Source organism: Vombatus ursinus, unplaced genomic scaffold, assembly GCF_900497805.2.
Source record: "Vombatus ursinus unplaced genomic scaffold, bare-nosed wombat genome assembly UNPS02014811.1, whole genome shotgun sequence".
Taxonomy (NCBI): Eukaryota; Metazoa; Chordata; class Mammalia; order Diprotodontia; family Vombatidae; genus Vombatus; species Vombatus ursinus.
Genome location: NW_020954589.1, coordinates 6722571 through 6741551, shown reverse-complemented (window position 1 = coordinate 6741551; position 18981 = coordinate 6722571). Strand labels below are relative to the sequence as shown.

The following is an 18981-nucleotide window of genomic DNA, read 5'->3' as shown; positions in this document are numbered from 1 at the left end:
CTGGATTGAGTGCTGGGCTGTGTGTTTGGGATGCAAAGTTGTTTAATGCCCACTGGGAGAGCCTGCTTTATATAAATTGCTGTGACAGGTGAGTGCAAATCAAGGAATGAGATCCCTTCAGATAGCCTTCTGGAATCTTGGTCTTTGGACCCCGCTGAGTCTTAGCCTGGTCCACAACTCTTGATCCTCTTCTTCCCCTAATTTTGCTCATCCTTCCTCAGGCCCCTCCTCCTCTGACTCCACCCTCGGCTGCTTGCCCCTGTGACCCCTTGTAGTACCTGGGGCGGGGCCCCAGTATGGGTTATATCATCAAATGCTGCCACTATGGTGACTATTGCAACCCCCAGCTCCTTCATCCCCAGAATGTCTTCCATCAGCCAGAAGATAGAGCAACCAAGGGAAGCTCCCTAGAGTACCTAGAAGCCCCAACTCTACCTTGCCTTCTCAGCCAGAGGAAGGAGAGACAGAATGAGGCCTTGACAAGTTGCCAGCGGGATGGGATTAACAGTCCCAAAGCCACACCTTCCCAAAAGAAGACCATACTCCTGCCCAACACCAATCCCCACCCCACTCATAACACCAGTACCGCATCCCCTGGTAGTAGCAGGTACTCCCCTCTTGAGTGCCCACCTGCCTTCTAATATCAGGGACTTCCCTTCCAGGACCTCGTCTCCTCTAAAGACCCCTAATGCAAAACCCACTGGGCTACCTGGTTCCAGTCAGACTTCATTTTAGACTCTGTAGCAAGGTTACCACTACAAAGATCCCCTTTCATCTAGGCCTGTTGGTGGCAATTAGTTTGGGGAGAGGCATGTTAGGGGCGGTCTATGAGATAGCTTTCAACCTTGAATCCCCTGCCTACCCCTTCTCACCTACCTTGTTCCTTCCTCTTCTAGTCCCTTGATGGCATTCATTTTGATCCTCCATCTTGCTAATTCTGATTCGTTTTTCTATATCCCATTCAATATTTACTGAGTTCCTACAATGTGCCAGACGCTTTCTTCTGTTACCCTTTTTCTCTCTACCCCCTTCTGTCATTTTTTTCTCGTTCTCCCTGTCTCCCAGCTAGTCAGTACTTCTTTTTTAACTCCCTGACCTTGGTGGGGCACTGCCTCCAAAGTCTGGTTATGTAATAAAATGAGATTTCTATCATAAAACTAAGCTCTGGGACTTCAGCCTCTCCAAGCTCAAGCAGAGGCATGTATGTTGCTGGCGGGGGCAGGGGCGGGGGAGGGGGAGAGGGGTAAGGAGAAGGGTTGTACATTCTTAGAAGAGGGAGAACAATAATGCTTGGATCCCTGAAAAAAAAAATTAGTGATGGTGGACATAATCAACAATCCTCTGGGAAAAACTGGAGCAGAAACATGATTTAGGAATAGAGATTAAGACTGAGATAAAGGGTTATCAAAACAAAGGAACCTCAGAGTTGGAAAGGATATTAGTGATCATCTAGTCCAAATCTTATTATTTTACAAAAAAGAAAACTGGGGCTCAGAGATAGGAAGGGATTGGCCCTTGGGAGTCAAGTGGAATAAGTGGCAGAGTGTGGACTGCCACCAAATCCAGCACACTTTTCATTCACTGAACCAGTTTTTTTTCCCAAGGAAAGGACAAATTATATTAGATTATAAACTTGAAGAGAGGGACTGTGTCTTTTTTAGTTTTTAGTTTTAGGGTTTTATGTTTGTTTGGTTTTTTGTTATCACTTTTATTGTTTGTCCTTCTGGAAGCTAGCACTAAGAATGCAGTACATGCTTAAGAGTTTGTAGGATGGATGGATCGATGAAACAGATGGAAAGAGGCAGAGTCAAAGGGATAGGGAAAGACATAAAGAGATATGGTCCCAGAACATAAAAATACAGTGGAAGGGAAAGAAGGAAGTTTCTTGAAACATTCCACTGCCACCCTCGGTCACTACAGGGGTTCATGAGGATTCTGGGTACAGTCTTTGTTGTGATGTCACAGCGCCGACTACTGGGGAAGGTGTAAGTAGGTCACGGGCCAGAACTGGTTTAAACCGGCCTGGGTTGAATAGGCCTCTGGGGTCCTGGGCAGGAATTTCTTCTGTGACTTCCGGAGACGTCAGAAAATAGGGACAACCTTGAAGGGCAAGCACTCAAGTGGGGAGAGGAGACCCACAGTTCCCAGAGCCCCAGCTTCGTGGGCGCCGAGTCCAAGCAGAGGCCAGGCCAGGACGATGACTTACCACTCGTCCTTAGTCCTCTGTCTCCAGTCTGCAGGAAGAACTTAAGAACTTGACTGCAGGAATCCATCTGGGACAACTGAGCCTTGGGGAGCCCAGGTGTGGGATCACCCCTGGTATAGGCCCATGAAAATGAGACCCAGGAATTCTGCCTCCCCCTCATCTCTTGTAACACACACCCCACCCTAACTATCGTCGCACTGCCCCCGTGTTCATCCCAGAGCTTACTATCCTGTCCTCGGGTTCTAGTGGGTGAGAACATCCTGTCCCTCTTGGCATGTCTCCTGGACCTCACCCCCGCAACGGGTGGGGGGGGCATAAAACCAACTTGGTCATGGCCCTGAAAATTCCACTGGTCTCCAACCACTAGCTGGACCAGAGCCTGCTTAGGTACAGATTTCGTTGGATGAATTCCGAACTCCTTTCTAAATCAAATTCCAGTCTTAGGATCCAAACTCCTTCCTGCCCCAAGCCCCAAGATGAGGGGCAGAATATTTCTTGGTATTTTGATCTTGATGGGCTCTGCTGTAGGTAAGTTAGCAGAAGCTGGAAGACGATGTATTTACTGGACAGTTGGGGAGAAGGGCAGGTAACTGGGGCATAGGCTAGCCCTCTTGTGTTTCCTTACTGTCTTGTAACCCTCTTCCATTTCCCTTAGCTCCCCATGGGCCCTCCCATGCCCGGTTTTGTCATTTGTGTCTCTTGGAAGACCCATTTCTAGGCTGCTTAACTGGATCTGACATGTGCATCCCAGACAACAAAGGCCAGTGCATGGTGATTAACATTTATAATGGTGAGACATCCCCCTGTCCCCTCTTCGGGAGAGGGAGAAGGAAGAAGAGAGGGAGGAAGAACAATGCTAAGGGTGGGGGGAGGAGGTGTCCAGCACATAGTAGGCTCTTCATGCAATGTGTATTGAATTGAGAAGGATTATGGAAATGGACAGGATCAGGACTAGGGGAGGAGAGAATGAAGCCAGGCATTCTTTCACACACAGAGATGGGGAGTCCCTGGAGTTTGAGCTCTAGAAAGGAGAGAGATTGTACTAGGGAAAACAGGATAGGGCTACATCCTTTCCATCCCTAAAATATGTAATCTTCATCTGGGAGAAGCCTGGGTTGGGATCAGGTTGGGGTGGGGAATGGGTGGTCTGGAGTCAGAGTAGGAAGGCCTGAGACCAAGGAATATCAGAGCTGAAAAGAACCTTACAGACCATCTAATTCAACCCATTCATTGTGCAGAGGAAACCTAGGAGAGCTAAAGAGGGAAAGTGACTTACTGGTCCAGGTCTAGAACTCTCATCTCCTGATTCTCTGTCCAGGGCTATTTCTATTGCACCTCCAACTATTTCTATTGCACCTCCAGGTAACATCCCACAGAAAACTAGGTCTGTTTATCAAGGTTTGAGGCTGTAGGAGGTAAAAGCTCATTCCAGAGTTAAGCTCCTCTCCGCTTTCCCCCAGGTTCCAAGCTGACATATGTGGTCAGAGGCTGTGGTGAGCATAGCTCCTTCCGCTGCAAGGAGGTCCAAAATGGCTTCATTCTTTATTACTGGTTCAGGGCCGAGTGCTGCCAATATGATTACTGTAATGCCTGGTTCCAGCCCCAGCTCCAGGGTCCCATCCCTGGGACCCCACTCCCAGAGGGGCCTCTGTCCTTGGCCCAGATCCAGCAGTTCTATGTAGTGCTGAACCTCTCCCTACCTCTGCCCGCTCCAGCCCCAGGAGAGCCAGAGGATACTGACCTCCCACCTCCAACTCTGAATCTGAACCTGCCTGTGGAACACCTTCACATCCTTTGCGAGTCTTTCATCAAGGATGGCCTCCTGATCCTTCCCCAGACTGAGCCATGAATGCCTGTTACAGCACCCCTCTCTCCCGTGTGCCTCCTCCCTAGTCCCCTAGTATTTTCTCACCACTGTCCTTAATGATAATTATATCTTTATATTAATCTCTAACGTTTGCAGATTGTTTCAATGTCATCTTATTAAATCCTCACCACTCCAGGAAATAGGTAATGAAGCATTACTGAAAGGCCAAGACCACTCTTCCACAATATTTCTTTCATCTTTCCTCTTATCTCCATTCCCAAAACCACATTTTAGACTCTTATCTCCTCATCTAAATGACAATACTAGCTTCCTAATTGGTTGATCTCATCTTTTTCCAATCCACCCTTTATATAATTGTCAAAATAATTTTCCTAAAGCACAAATCTGATCATGTCACTCCTCTACTCAAATATGTCAGTGATTCCCTTTTACCTGTACAATAAAACATAAATTTATCCTAACATTGAAGATCCTTTACAGTCTGGTTCCAAACAATCAATGGACCCCTCCCCCCAAATGCCTATTACAGGTATGATAACTGCTAGGTAATGGGGACACAAAGAAAAAATGCATTTCACCTCAATTATACTTGGGAAGGAGTAAAGGTGGACTGATGATCATCATATATAATTCAAGGTAGAGAGTGTGTTGTGGGAGTAATGATGGGGGACAGGGGGAGGAGAGGTCAAAAAACATACTCTAGGAATATTTGAGGAGTTAGAGAATATATATGTTCAGGGGGTAGCTAGATGGCATAGTGGATAGAGCACTGGCCCCGGAGTCAGGAGGACCTGAGTTCAAATCCGATCTCAGACACTTGACACTTACTAGCTATGTGACCCTGGGCAAGTCACTTAACCCCAAATGCAAATCTGGGCCTTTGTATCACAGCTTCTCCATGATGTCATGTCAGCTTTGGTAGTGAGGTTGTACCCTCTCTTGGTCAGGATCTTCATGAAGTAGTCCATCAGATCCAGACAATGCATCTATTGGCATGGGAAAGGGCATAACCTTCATAGATCGGTACAGTGTGGGTCACACCATCACTAGAGTGCAGTCCATCACAATACCAGTCATACCAGCAGAGGTGTACAAGGACAATATAGCCTAGATAGCAATGCACATGGCTGAGGTGTTGACAGTCTCAGACAAAATCTGTGTTATCTTCTCTCTTTTGGCTTTGGAACTCAGGGAGGGTTCAGTGAGCAGCCCAAGATGCTCTTCATGGGCCACACAGAGTTTAGTGTGTACGAAGGAGAATGAGGACTGAGGCAAGACCATCAGATTTAGTAAGTTATCAATAACTTTAGAGATTATAATTTTAAGAGATTAAGTTAGATTCTGAGTCATAAAATGTTAGAACTATGTTGGGGGTAGGGCACTCTCCCTCTTAATTTGCAGGGTTGGAGCCCCAGATCCAAGAGAGTTTATTCAATCTGCTTATTAGTAATGTCCTTCAAGAGACTGAACTTTTTAAAATCAGGAATTTGGAAGAAGAAGAGAGCTCTGAATTTCTCCAAGATATTGGTTATTAATAATCATTTTTCTCAATAGCAAAAGTACATGCATAACACTACATACCACAACATGTCTGAAAGAAGAATTTATCAATAGTATTTGTGAAATATGGTATGCCAATTTACATATGAACATTGCATTCACATGAATGAAATATAACACCAACAGTGAAACATCTAAATCATAAAAAGGATATAAAATATATTACTATGACACATAAAAGGACACATTCTCTGTTGATGAAGCAAATTTATCTAAATAACCATTTGTCCAAGACAAGGAATTTGTGGAAAGAAACAAAGGGTCTAAGTTCTAGTTATAAGAGTGACTGCTGCCTAGCAGAATAATATGTAACAAGTGCTCAGGTATTGGTGAGAAGCTGGCTAGGTGATCTCTTTTTTTGGTAACTGCCTAGAAACATGTATGACTCTCTAGGTTATATAACTAGGAGTGATCTCAATGAAAGGGACTACCCTGATTATTTTTCTAAAAGACTCTACGGAGCTCAAGGCCATGATACCATTGCTGTTGTTATTTAGTTGTTTCAATCATGTCAGACTCTTTGTGACCCCATTCGGGGTTTTCTCAGCAAAGATCCTGGAGTCGTTTGCCATTTCCTTCTCCAGCTCATTTTACAGATGAGGATACTGAGGCAAACAGGGCTAAGTGACTTGCTGAAGATTATGCAACTAGTAAATGCCTGAGGCCATATTTGAACTCATAAGTCTTTCTGACTCCAGGCCTGGCACTCCATCCACTGTGTGATACCAGAAGGTTCCTACAACCATTTCACAGTGTCCTTACCAGGTCTTCTCCCTGCTGCTAGAAACATGAACTCATCACTTTCATTTAAAGTTCTTTTTGCAACTACATTATGGTTCTCATTGTCCTGGTGTTCCTGTAATTTGAAGCCAGTTTCTCTGTGAGCTACTGGAGTAGTCATAGCAGGATTAAAGAAATCCTATGGCCATGCCATTGTTTGGAGCAAGAAGAAGGGAGGAAGAAAAGGGGGTTCTCTGTAAACTGAAAAAGAGAGAGGGGAGATCAAAGAGCCATTTAGCAAAAGAATCTATTTGTAGGAAAAGTCCTCTTTTGAATCCTGGGGACCCTTGTGGTTGATGTTACGCAAGCACCATCTCAACTACAAGAATTGGGGGTGGGAAAAAGAGGATGGGCAGGATTGCCAGTGGAAGGGGATCTAGGACGGCACCTACTTACTGCACCTTGCCATCTGAATAAGTGGAGGCTATGGCCTGAACTAGAAGAATTATGGCTAAAAAAAGAAAAAGGCCAAAACAAGGGCAGAACGGAATCTGGGATGGATCCTGCTTACTTTCCTCTAACAGATAAATGAGTGCTTGTTCCTGGCAGAGACTAGCTGCAGTAACAGGCCTGAAAGGCAGGATTTAGGGCTAGAAAATAAAGATCAAGTCAAGAGGACAGAAGGATATCTGGGATGGGTCCTGCTTACTGCACACTGCTACCCGAATAAGCATTTGCTTCAAACAGGCTAAATAATAATAACTGACATTTATATAGCACTTATGTTTCAGGCGTTGTACTAAGTGCTTTACATTTATTATCTCATTTGATTAAAAGCATACATTTATTTTTTTATTTTTTTTCAGTAAGAGGTGAGGTTTATTTTTTTTAAGATTCATTAATTTATTTATTTTTAGTTTTCAACATTCACTTCCACAAGATTTTGAGTTCCAAATTTTCTCCCCATCTCGTCCTTCCACCATCCCCAAGACAGCGTGCATTCTGAATACCCTCTCCCCTAATCTGCCCTCCCTTCTATCTCCCCCTTTCTCTTATCCCCTTCCTCTTCTATTTTCCTGTAAGGCAGGATAGATTTCTATATCCCATTGCCTGTATATCTTATTTCCCAGTTGTATGTGAAAACAATTTTTTAACATTTGTTTTTAAAACTTTGAGTTCCAAACCTTCTCCCTTCCTCCCTCCCCACCCACCCTCACCAAGAAGGCAAGCAACTCAACCCAGGCCATACTTGTGCAGTCATGCAAAACACTTCCATAGTAGTCATGCTGTGGAAAACTAACTATATTTCCCTTCATCCTATCCTGCTCTCCTCGTTTATTCTATTCTCTGTTTTGACCCTGTCCCTCCTAAGAAGTGTTTGCTTCTGATTACCCCCTCCCCCAATCTGCCCTCCCCTCTATTATCCCCCCCTTCCTGTAAGGTAAAATAACTTTCCATACCTAATTGAGTGTGTATGTTAGTCCCTCCTTAAGCCAAATCCAATGAGAATAAGATTCACTCGTTCTCTCTCACCTTCCCCCACAACCCCTCCAGTGTAAAAGCCTTTTCTTGTCTGTTTTATGTGAGATAATTTACCCCATTCTACTTCTCCCTTTCTCCTTCTCCCACTATAATCCTCTCTCACCCTTTAATTTTATTCTCCAGATATCACCCATTCATCTTCAACTCACCCTCTGCCCTCTATCTATCAATCCATCTATATGTATAATTTTTTTTCCCCTCCAACTACCCTAATACTGACAAAGGTCTTATGAGTTACAAATATCATCTTTCCATGTAGGAATGTAAACAGTTCAACCTTAATAAGTCCCTTATGATTTCTCTTTCCTGTTTACCTCTTCATGCTTCTCTTTAGTCTTGTATTTGAAAGTTGAATTTTCTATTCAGCTCTGATCTTTTGATCAAGAATGCTTGAAGGTCGTCTACTTCACTGAATGTCCATTTTCCCCCCGATACTCAGTTTTGCTGGGCAAAAGCATACATTTTATAAAAGCATACAAGAAGATATTGAAGCTTGGAGAGATAGACAAATTATACGCAAGGAACAGTAGAGCAGTGGGAGGTGGTTTTTAAATGGAAGGTGCCCCTTGGAGGTTATCATCAGAACATTGGGACCATCTAAGATGACAGACGTATGACTGGGGTAGATGTGAAATGGAGATGAGGACTTGGCGCTCCTTTCTCCACAGCAAGTGTTACTGCTAAGAAAGGACTGGAGGGATCTTTTCAGCAGCATTCTTTTCAGAGTAGCCTGGTCACTAAGTAGATGCATTTCTGTCTTTGCTGGGTTTTGTTGCATGTGCAGCATCTGGTCTGGACACACTCTTTCTTTTTTTTTTTTAATCTAGGCTATGGGGTTAAGTGACTTGCCCAGGGTCACACAGCTAGTGTTATGTGTCTGAGGCCGGATTTGAACTCAGGTCCTCCTGACTCCAGGGCTAGTGCTCTATCCACCGCACCACCTAGCTACCCCTGAACACATTCTTTCAACCTCCTACTGGCACTGGTAGATCAGGTTCCCAAAGGGTGACTATTTCCTCTCCCTTTAGAGTTTGGGGTATTTCATATATATATATTTATACACACATACATATTACTCAGGTACTACCCTGAGTAGATTGGGTATTCTTTTTCTAGTACTATAGCTCATGAGCCCCCACCAATGTGCTTTTCATATTACCAGTTGATATTAATTAGCCACAATTAATTTGCTTTTGAAAGGAATATTTACTAAAAGGTATAGTAAGAACAGTTGGTACAAAGCATTACCCCCCAAGAATCTGTGACACACTCTCCCAAAAGTACATACAGAGAATAGGAGACAGTAGGCTCAAGCTTAGAAAACACACACAGAAAAAGGATAGCTCACAGCTTTTAGAAATCTTTTTGCTGGAGTCTTCAAAATGTTCTCCTTAGCTATCATTTACCTTTTCTGCTGAAGTACTTGTAGAGGCTTAAATCTGATTTTTCTCATTGCATCCAATCCATCTTCAGCTCCCAGTGCTCCTCAACCAATCTGAACCCACTTCCTGTGCAAACTCATTCCAGTTCATTCAATGGCATTCAAAAACATAAATTGATCAAAGACTTTGGGAGGTATTAGGGCCTTGTTCACATCTAGTTTATATATCTGATTGATTGATTCAATTAAGGTGAGTTCTTATCTAACAAAGTTACCAGGGCATAGGTGGATAATTTGATTGACTCAATTGATCCCACTGGAATTCCCCAATAGAGCTAGAACTGGGATAGGGGAATGTTGCTATATTTCTCCAGGGAAGAGACTTCCCCATCTATTTCATTCTCAGAAAGATCAGGTTATCTTTCTACACCTTGAGGCCTTGCTGGGATGGCAGATAGAAGTCTGAAGAAACTCTGCAGAGCCATGATTGGTGGTTGTTCTGCAAATTGCCATTTGTGCCCAAAGCCCAATTGTGTACAAAGACTTTCCAGCATGTCAAAAAGTCATTCACATGTACATGTCTATCCTTTAGTCTCTTTCTGGTTAGATTCCCTTTTGTTGAAGGAGCTGACTTCTGGAAACAAAGAGTTTTCAGAAGATGTATATGGAAAGTCAGGATGAACAAAGGGTCTCTCTCATTTCTAATTATAGTAGTGACCACTGTCTGACTCTGGCCATTAGAATGTATAATCTGAATTCCAAAGCCAATTGATATGGACTTCCTCCTCACTGGTAAAGATCGATGCCCTGTGCACCTCCTGATGGACGCTGAATTGGTGAGAGTGGCAGAGAAGAGAATGCCAATCTCTTTGTATCTCCTCAAGAGTCTCTTCAGTTTTCTTTGAACTCTCTTGAGTCACTTCAAGCTTTGGGTACTTCTGACTTTCAGCTTTAAGAGACAAGATGTAAAGATACCAACCCTACTTCAGGTTGCTGAAGGAAAAGACTCTGGGAAGAAGCCAGTGTGAGAAGAGCTGTCAGTCTCCGTGTCCCTACCCCAGCTTACTACACCAGAGATTTCAGGGAACTTCCCGTTGGGGGAGATTTAGGATTCTTTTTCTTGGTTGAGCTGAGTTACCTCAACTCCAATGAGAGAGCTCATTTACTCCATGTATTGTCCAGTACATATATTTTCTCTGATTTCTGTTTTGCAATAGACTTGAATAAATGGATTTCTGTGCTAACTGTTATGTGTGCTCATTGTGGAACTGGTATTAGGTGGGAAAGGAGTCAAGCCTTGGATATAAAGCTTAGGTCTTGCTGGCTTCTCTCAAATAATAAACAACAATCAGAAGTTTAATTTGAACCTGAAAACCACATCCCTTAGACTAATATTTAAGGAAGCAATTCTAGCCTGGTACCACTTCTCTCTGAGGAGAGCAGAGTGGCCAAACTTCTAGCCCTAATTCCCTGCTTTGCCTCCTGACAAAGTCTCCCCTGGAGAAGGGTGGGGTAGAAGAGACTAGAGATGTGTGTTCTGCCTCCCTTTGAGCCACATGACACCCCCATGCTACATGGAGGGGGCAGACCTTGCTACACTTGCAACATCTGGTCAGCCAGGTAGTGGTATGAACCTGTCTAGATGCTCTCTTATCTGTAACTACCTAGAGATTAATGTGACTCTTGAAGTTTCATTAGGGGTGAGGGGCATCCTATTTAGGCTTGTTGAAGCCTCCATCCTTATATATATTTTTAAAAGAATTATTTTCCCTATTCTAAATGTAACCAACACCAAATGAAATGAATACATTCATATACAAAATGGAACAGAAAAAGAGGATTCTACATGAAACTATAATCTCCACTGTGTATGTCCTGTCTTTTATAGTAAATCCAATATGTAACTTTCTTCTTTTCTCTCATTTAATTTTTTGCAATTACATGTAAAGACGTCTTCAATATTCACTTTTATAAAATTTTGAGTTCCAAATTTTTTTCTCCCTCCTTCTCCTCCCCACTCTCCTCCCTGAGACCGCAAGCAATCTAATATAGGCTATACATGTACAATCATATTAAACATATTTCCACATTAGTCATGTTGTGATAGAAGAATCAGAACAAGAAGGAAAAACCACAAGAAAGACAAAAAAAGAGAGAAAATAGTATGCTGAGATCTGTATTCACACTCCATAGTTCTTTCTCTGGATGTGGATAGCATTTTCCATCATGAGTCTTTTGGAATTGTCTTAGATCATTGTATTGCTGAGAAGAGCTTAATCCATCAAAGTTGGTCAGTTCTGATGTTACTGTGTACAATGTTTTCCTGGTTCTGCTCACTTCACTCAGCATCAGTTCATGTCTTTCCAGGTTTTTCTGAAATCCGCCTACTCACCATTTCTTATAGCACAATAGTATTCTATTACATTCATATACCACAACTTGTTCAGCCATTCGCCAATTGAGGGGCATCCCCTCAATTTCCAATTCTTTGCCACCACAAAAAGAGCTGCTATAAATACTTTTGTATGTGTGGGTCTTATTCCCTTTTTTATGATCTCTTTGGGATACAGATCTGTAAGTGGTATTGCTGGATCAAAGGGTATGCGCAGTTTGATTATCCTTTGGGTATAGTTCCAAATTGCTCTCAAGAATGGTTAGATCAGGTGCACGTGTCTCTTTTCGAGTGGTCCCGCTTGCCAAAATGAAGTTCAATCCATTCATGACCTCGGACCAAAGCAAGAACCACAAGAGACACTTCAATGCACCCTCTCACATCTGGTTCAAGATCATGTTGTCCCTGCTCTCCAAGGAGCTGAGCCAGAAATACAACGTCTGCTCGATGCCCATCCGGAAGGACGACGAGGTCCAGGTGGTTCATGGACACTACAAAGGTCAGCAAATTGGCAAGGTAGTCCAGGTTTACAGAAAGAAATACATCATCTACATTGAGCGTGTGCAGTGTGAAAAAGCTAATGGCACAACTGTCCATGTGGGCATTCACCCTAGTAAGGTAGTTATCACCAGACTAAAACTGGATAAAGATCCCAAAAAGATTCTTGAGCGTAAAGCCAAATCCCGACAAATTGGAAAGGAGAAGGGCAAATATAAAGAAGAAACCATTGAAAAGATGCAAGAATAAAATGATCTGTTATATAGTTGTAATTAAAAATTAAAATTAAAAAAAAAAGAATGGTTAGATCAGTTCACAACTCTACCAACAATGCATTAGTATTCCAGTTTTCCCACATCTTCTCCAACATTTATCATTTTCCTTTTTGTCATATTAATTAATCTGATAGGTGTGAGGTAGTACCTCAGAGTTGCTCTAATTTTCATTTCCCTAATCAATAGCAACACATAACTTTCAAAGGTGTACTGTTTGTTTGTGTTTCCTTCTGACCTTCCTTTTGCTCTCTTCTGTTCATTGAAAAAATATTTCAAAGACCCTGTTTTCTTTCTTTTTGACAACCATATCACTGCTACCCTTATTTTCTTCCACTTTCTGCCCCTCTCCCCAAATGAAGAAAAAAAGGAAAAACAAAACTTGTGACAAATATGCATAGTAAAACAAAACAAATTCCCCACAGACCATTTCTGAAAATGCATGCCTTGTTTGGGCCTTGAGTCCATCACCTCTCTGTCAGGAAATTGGTAATATACTTCATTGTCCTCTGGAATCATGGGTGGTTACTGCATTGATCAGAGCTCTTAAGTCTTTCTAAATTATTTGTCTTTACAATGTTATTGCTAATGTATATAATGTAATGTCCTCCTCTAGAATATAACATTCTCACTTCATCATCATGTTCATACAAATCTTTCTTGTTTCTGAAATTGTCCTTTTCATAATTTTTCATGGTGAGATATATAATTACATTTGGTCAGCCATTCCCCAGTTGATGAACATATTCCCTTAGTACCCAGTTTCTTGCCACCTCAAAAATAATTCCTATAAATATTTTTGTACATATAGGTCCTTTTCCCCTTTCTTTGAATTCTTTGAAGTATAGTAGGCTGCCATTTTGAAAGGTCTTTAACAGGACTAGAAATGTAAGCTTATCCTCTTCAGAAAAGTTATTTTTGTTACCACGTTGAAGTTCTCACTGTCTTGGTGCTCTCATGATTTGAACCTGGGTCATCTGCAGGCTACAAAATTTCTCCCACTTTTCCTGAACTAAGTAAATTTCCTAAAATAAATAAATGTGTTAACTGGATGAGTAGGCCTAATATTGGTACTGTGACTTCCTGAGCTTTTGGACAATTTACTAGCAAAATTCCTAAACTCATAGGCCTAGAGTTCCAGTCCCAATTGCTCAGGTTGGCTGATAGAGTTTCCAATGGGGACGTTCTGCTCCCTAGAATGGAGGTCTTCTCAAACTTTGTACTCCCAAAATATTCATAAATCTACTATACTAATAGTCTATGTATCAGAAACTATTAAAAACTATGTATTATAAACTATACTAATAGTATACTACACTATTGCTACTATACTGTCTATGTATTATAAACTATATACTAATAAAAATAGAAAAGTATGAGACAAAGATGAGATAATATTTTTAAAATAATTTATCATTCTTAATGATATTTTAGTGGGAGCAATGTGAATATGCTCCATTATTGTCAAAAATCTTGGTTTATCATTTTGTGATAAAATGATTTGAAGATTCAATTCTATGTTCACTTTATTTTGATACTTGGTTTAAATGACTGCAAATCAAAAAGATACCTTACAAATACACAAAGCTCCACATGCTCCAAAGGTAGCATCAACTTACTGAGTCAATACTAATTTTTCTATCCCATGCATTAATTATGCAAAGGCTTTTTTAAAATTTGGCTTCCAAATTTTAATTTTCCCCAATGTCAATCCATTGTTCTGGCAAACTAAATAGAAGTATGGCATTTTTATATTTATAAGAGGGATGTCTCATGTACCTACCTGTATAATTAAGAGAGCTCAGACTTCTCCACTGAATCAATCAATCAAAAAACATTTTTTTTTTTAACAAGGTAAGAAGAAGTCTCTGTTTAATCTGAAAGAAATGAAAGCCACTGCACAGGAAGTGTGCTAAAGAGACTCAGTTATGCCTTATGGGTTTTATAATAAAAGATAAGATCATTTCAGAATCCAGGAGGTTCCAGTGGTGACCAAGAAGAGAGCAGGTCCAGCCAAGCCCCCGAGAAGAATACCTTTGGTGGGGAAGGGGAAGGAGCAGAATCTGAGACTCTTCTCTTACCTTTAATCAGAAAAGCACTTAATGAACTTCAGAGGCTCAGAGGCTTTGGCCTTTTTCAGTGTTCTAAGAGTGTCTCAGAAACAGATGAGACAGATGTTAGTGTCTGAATCAGGAGCTGAGGATGAATTAGACATACTGAGTAAAAGCAGCTTCATCACTGTACAAGGACCTGAGGAGAAGGGGGTACAGGAAGCTACACTGTGCCTAAGGAAAATTTCATGATTATACCATGAAGGGGAGAAAAAGACTTCTAGCAAGTGGGAACTGAGTGCCCTCTTTGATTATGGCGATAAAAAAGGTTCAAGAGACATAGTTTCTGGGTAATTTAATCATTTTATTAATAAGGCCAGCATGTTATTAATAAAAGGATAGCCATTTGGGTGTTTCTCTTAGACCAAAGACAATCATGGGGGTGGTCTCAAAGCTTATATATTCTTTTGAGAGAGGAGTGGCAATAAACTGATTGTTTAACACAATAGGAAGTGAGCTGTATTAAAAAGAGGGACTGAGAGTCACCTCATGTCACCCCTGGACAGAGAAACTCTCTAAACTCAGACCACCTCCAGCCTTGGGCTATCTTACCCAAGTTGGGTTGAATGGAATTCACCTGAGATTATGGTTTGTTCTTGAAGAGGACTGTAACTTCAGGAAGATAATGCCATGATTTGCAATTGAATTGGATTTAAATGAGGGAGGGCTGTACAAAGTCACTAGCCTTACTTAATCCTCCAGAGCCATCTGGTTTTAGAGATTCCTTGTAGGGTTGGGTTGGGTTGGATAGAAGAGAAGTTTAGCTTGACTTTCAGATACTGGGGTCTTGAAAATAGAAAAGAAAGCGGGAACCCAATCTCCCTAAATCATTAGTTATCAATAATCATTTCTCTCATGATACCTGTATTTGCTAAGATTGAGCTCACTTTCCCTGAATTGTGCATATCCTGGTAGGAGAGGATGTCAGGTTGAATCATCTCATTTTACTCTACCACTTTAGTAAATATCTTTGTAAATGCTAATAAGTCTGACAGACTAATTGATATCAACTGATAGTCAATGGGAAGAGGAAGCTCAGGATGGGGCCTTATGATTTTTAGCATTAGAAAGTTATTACTCCACCCCTCAGTACTCTCCCTAGAACCCAGAGGGATGACACGGCAACTGGCCTCTGGGAACCCAGCCTGCCTGTTGGGAGAATAAGTCCAGAGCACGTGCTACATATTTTTAACAAATGGTTTAAAATTCATAGAAATCCTTTGTTTGAAAGGTTTTTAAACAGGTTAGAAAATGCCATTTCCAAATGACTTGCTCTATTACTGCTGGCTGATAAATTCCCTGACTGCTTCAGGTTGGCCCATTGGAAATGTGATTCAGTGCTAAAGGACTCAGATGACATGAATGGGGATGATGAATCAATCCCTTTATTGGCCACTGAGCAGGAAGAGTCAATGACTCAGTGGATTTTTAAAGAGAGTGATTTTTCCCTTTTCTTTGTTTCCCTTTGACCCTCTAGGTGACTCCATGTGACTTTGGGACTTCCTGTGAGCAGTGTGTAAAGGATGGCATTTCTCCATTCAACCAACATGTCTAGTGCTCCCACGTAGCAGCTAGTATAGAGGGCCTCAAATAGGTAAGGATGAGCTTAGGCTTCTAGCTATGGCTTCTACTTTGATATCTTGTTTTTGCAATACCTATATTTATATATATACCTATGATGGGGTTGGGATCTGGGCCCCAAAAAGGAAAAACCCTGGACTTTCCCACTTGGCCAAAACTCTGGCCTTCGCCTGAGGCTATAATCCCATCAACTGGCCTTTCACTGTGGCTACACCCAATCTCCTAATTCTGTTAACCTTCCTTTGTTTTACCTCCTTATGTATGGCCCCTGGCCATTTCCCACCCTTAATCCTAGCTAGGCTCCATTCTCCCTTGGCCAGGAGGTCCAGGTCCCAGGAGTTCTGTTCACTCCAGTTTACTGGCCACTCCTAGGTCCCTCCCACAGGCTTTCTGTATATAAAGTCCATCTTGTCTCCATTAAGATGCTTAGATTCTTATAATCTAGCCATGGTTCAGATTCCTAAAACCTAGCCACTGCTGAAATTCTAAAATTTAGTTACTGCTTACCCATGTTCAGACTGCTTAAGAGTCTGCCCAATATGACGGATTTTCTAATAAACCTTGTCTTTGGCTGAAAGAAGGCTTGGGTAGAATTCTTTCAGGCAGGATCTGTGTGTTGTGATTTTGGGGTCCCGGGATCCCTGAGCCCCTAAACCGCATCACCTATATTTCCCAATATATCCCTCCTCACATTAAACAATAAGGGGAAAAAAGGTATCAATAGCATTTATTTTTCAAAAAGAAAATACTATTTCCAAGTCTTTAAAGGATGAATATTTGAGAGCTTTTTCAGGTGATTAATTGGGTTTTTTTTGTTTGTTTTTTAATTTTGGAGGTAATGGGGGTTAAGTGACTTGCTCAGGATCACACAGCTAGCTAGTGTCTGAGGTCACATTTGAACTCAGGTCCTCCTGACTTCAGGGCCAGTGCTCTATCCACTGCTCCACCTAGCTGCCCCAATTAATTGCTTTTTTAAAAAATAAATTTTTATTGATATTTTTGGTTTTATTAAATCATTAAAATTTCTCTCTTGTATGCCCCCTCTTGATAAGGATGGGATCTAGACCCCCAAAAGGAAAAACCTTGGACTTCCCCACATGGCCAGATCTCTGGTTTTAGCCTGAAGCTATAATCCCATCAACTATAATCCCAGCAAAGCCTTCCTTTGTGGCTATACCCAATCTCCCAATTCTCCGTTACCCTTAACCTAGCCCAGACTTCCCTATGTCCCCAGGCCACTTCCCACCCTTAATCCTAGCTAGGCTCCATTCTTCCTTGGCCACCCCTGGAGGTCTAATACCTCATAGACTATTTGACCACTCCTAGATCCCTCCCATAGTCTTTCTGTCCAAAATGGTGGGATTCTTATAATCTAGCCACGGCTCAGATTTTCACAATCTAGCCAATAGCTCACAGACACTCAGATTCCTTAAGAGTCTAGCTAATATGGTGAATCTTCAATAAACCTTGTTTTTGGCTGAAAGAAGGCTTGGGTCAAATTCTTTCAGGCAGGACCCTCAGTTGTGATTTTGGGATTCCAGGACCCCTAACCTCTAGACCTCATCACTCTGTGAAGCTAGGTGGCTCAGTGGATAGAGAGCTGGCCCTGGAGTCAGGAGGACCTGAATTCAAAGCTGGCCTCAAACTCTTACTAGTTTTGTGACCTTGGTGAATGAGGTATAACCTCTGTGAAGACTTCTCAGGGTGGTGATGAAAAGACTGTCTTGAAACTTTCTCTCAGAGCCTAAGTTTAATTCGGCCCTAAACCCTCTCCTGATTGCCACTGCCACGTCAGCATTAGGTATACTAAATAAGGACATGTATGTTTGGATTGGCTATACCCTATTTCCTTGTTCTTTGGGAATAGGAAAGATTTTCGCGCCTAGAATGTAAGCCCGCCTGCCAGCCAATGGGAGTAAGGGATAGTGGCGGGGTGGGAGTTTCTTGTTGGCATTAAGATATATAACCTTGCTTTGTCCTTTGTGCCTCACCTCTCTCCTGCTGGTAGTGTACTGGAGGAGTAGACGCCCCTTCTGGCGAGATTGTAATAAAGAGTAACTTTTTGCTTCCACCTTGAGAAGTCTCTGCATTTAATTGTGTTACAGTCGCTGTACCAGACAGCTTTGGAGGTCCCACCGAGATTTGCCCACCTGTGAGTGAGATCCCTAAATCTGGACCATGAGGGTCGGGGCGCCACCGGAGATTTCTCCAAGAGCCCTCAGACCAGATTTAGGGTGCTTTCGCCGCTTGGGTGAGAATTCGAAGAGAGAGCTATGGGAAGTAAAAAGTGAAAGAAAGTTAAACTCAGGACAGCAACAGGATTTTGTGAAGTGGGCAGGCCACAGGCAGCAATTAAGGTGCATTGGATCAGTTACTTAAGTTGTAAGCATACAGCCCACAGGTAAGCGGCTCTCATGTCTCCTTATTAGGTCTCTGACCTGGAGGGAAGGCAACGACCCTCAATCAAAATTCACTAATTACTGAGTCTTTGACTCGGGGTTTTGAGGTGACTCTGCCCAGCCAAATTTCTGGCGACATTGAGGGAGCACTCGGGTGACTGTGGGGAGAGGGCGACCTCTTCTGGTGATTAATTGTAATTGTTGAGTCAGTCTGTGACTCGGGGATGAAAGAGATCTCTCCCGATCAAATTCCTTTGTGTGTTGTTCATTAGTAGGAGAATCATGGGCAAGGAACAGTCTATAAGAGCAGGTCAGAAGCTGCCATTTGATATTCTGGAAGATAGCCCCTTAAGGGCTAGGTTTAGCAATTGAGATGAATTACCAAAAATATAGGGAACAAATTGAGTAATTAAGTGCACTATCAAAATAAAACAAAAAAAAAGGACAAGAAAATATAAACAGGATTTGTTTCATGACTTTGTTTCTGTTTG

At 42.0% G+C, this 18981-nt stretch overlaps 2 protein-coding genes across 3 annotated transcripts; both read left to right on the top strand.

The window, feature by feature from the left end:
- The first annotated feature begins 2038 nt into the window (after positions 1 to 2038).
- Positions 2039 to 4461, top strand: LOC114053635 (lymphocyte antigen 6 complex locus protein G5b-like). Of its 2 annotated transcripts, none has more exons than XM_027876746.1 (3): positions 2039 to 2302; positions 2862 to 2996; positions 3667 to 4461. In XM_027876746.1, exons 2-3 carry the CDS (start codon positions 2945 to 2947, stop codon positions 4053 to 4055), a joined length of 441 nt encoding a protein of 146 aa, XP_027732547.1. In that variant the 5' UTR covers positions 2039 to 2302; positions 2862 to 2944; the 3' UTR covers positions 4056 to 4461. The 2 variants fall into 2 exon arrangements, with proteins under 2 accessions (XP_027732547.1, XP_027732545.1); XM_027876744.1 differs by lacking the exon at positions 2039 to 2302 and adding an exon at positions 2526 to 2734.
- Positions 4462 to 11932: 7471 nt separating this feature from the next.
- LOC114053586 (60S ribosomal protein L26-like) lies at positions 11933 to 12376 on the top strand. The gene has a single exon (XM_027876680.1). It carries the CDS (start codon positions 11939 to 11941, stop codon positions 12374 to 12376), a length of 438 nt encoding a protein of 145 aa, XP_027732481.1. The 5' UTR covers positions 11933 to 11938.
- The last annotated feature ends 6605 nt before the right edge of the window (positions 12377 to 18981 follow it).

Excerpts from the sequence above, each read along its gene's own strand:
- LOC114053635 (XM_027876744.1), top strand. The coding sequence starts at position 2,683 with ATGAGGGGCAGAATATTTCTTGGTATTTTGATCTTGATGGGCTCTGCT. Across the intron at positions 2,735-2,861 it reads CTTGATGGGCTCTGCTGTAG|CTCCCCATGGGCCCTCCCAT; the intron begins GTAAGTTAGCAG and ends CATTTCCCTTAG. Across the intron at positions 2,997-3,666 it reads GGTGATTAACATTTATAATG|GTTCCAAGCTGACATATGTG; the intron begins GTGAGACATCCC and ends GCTTTCCCCCAG.
- LOC114053586 (XM_027876680.1), top strand. The coding sequence starts at position 11,939 with ATGAAGTTCAATCCATTCATGACCTCGGACCAAAGCAAGAACCACAAG.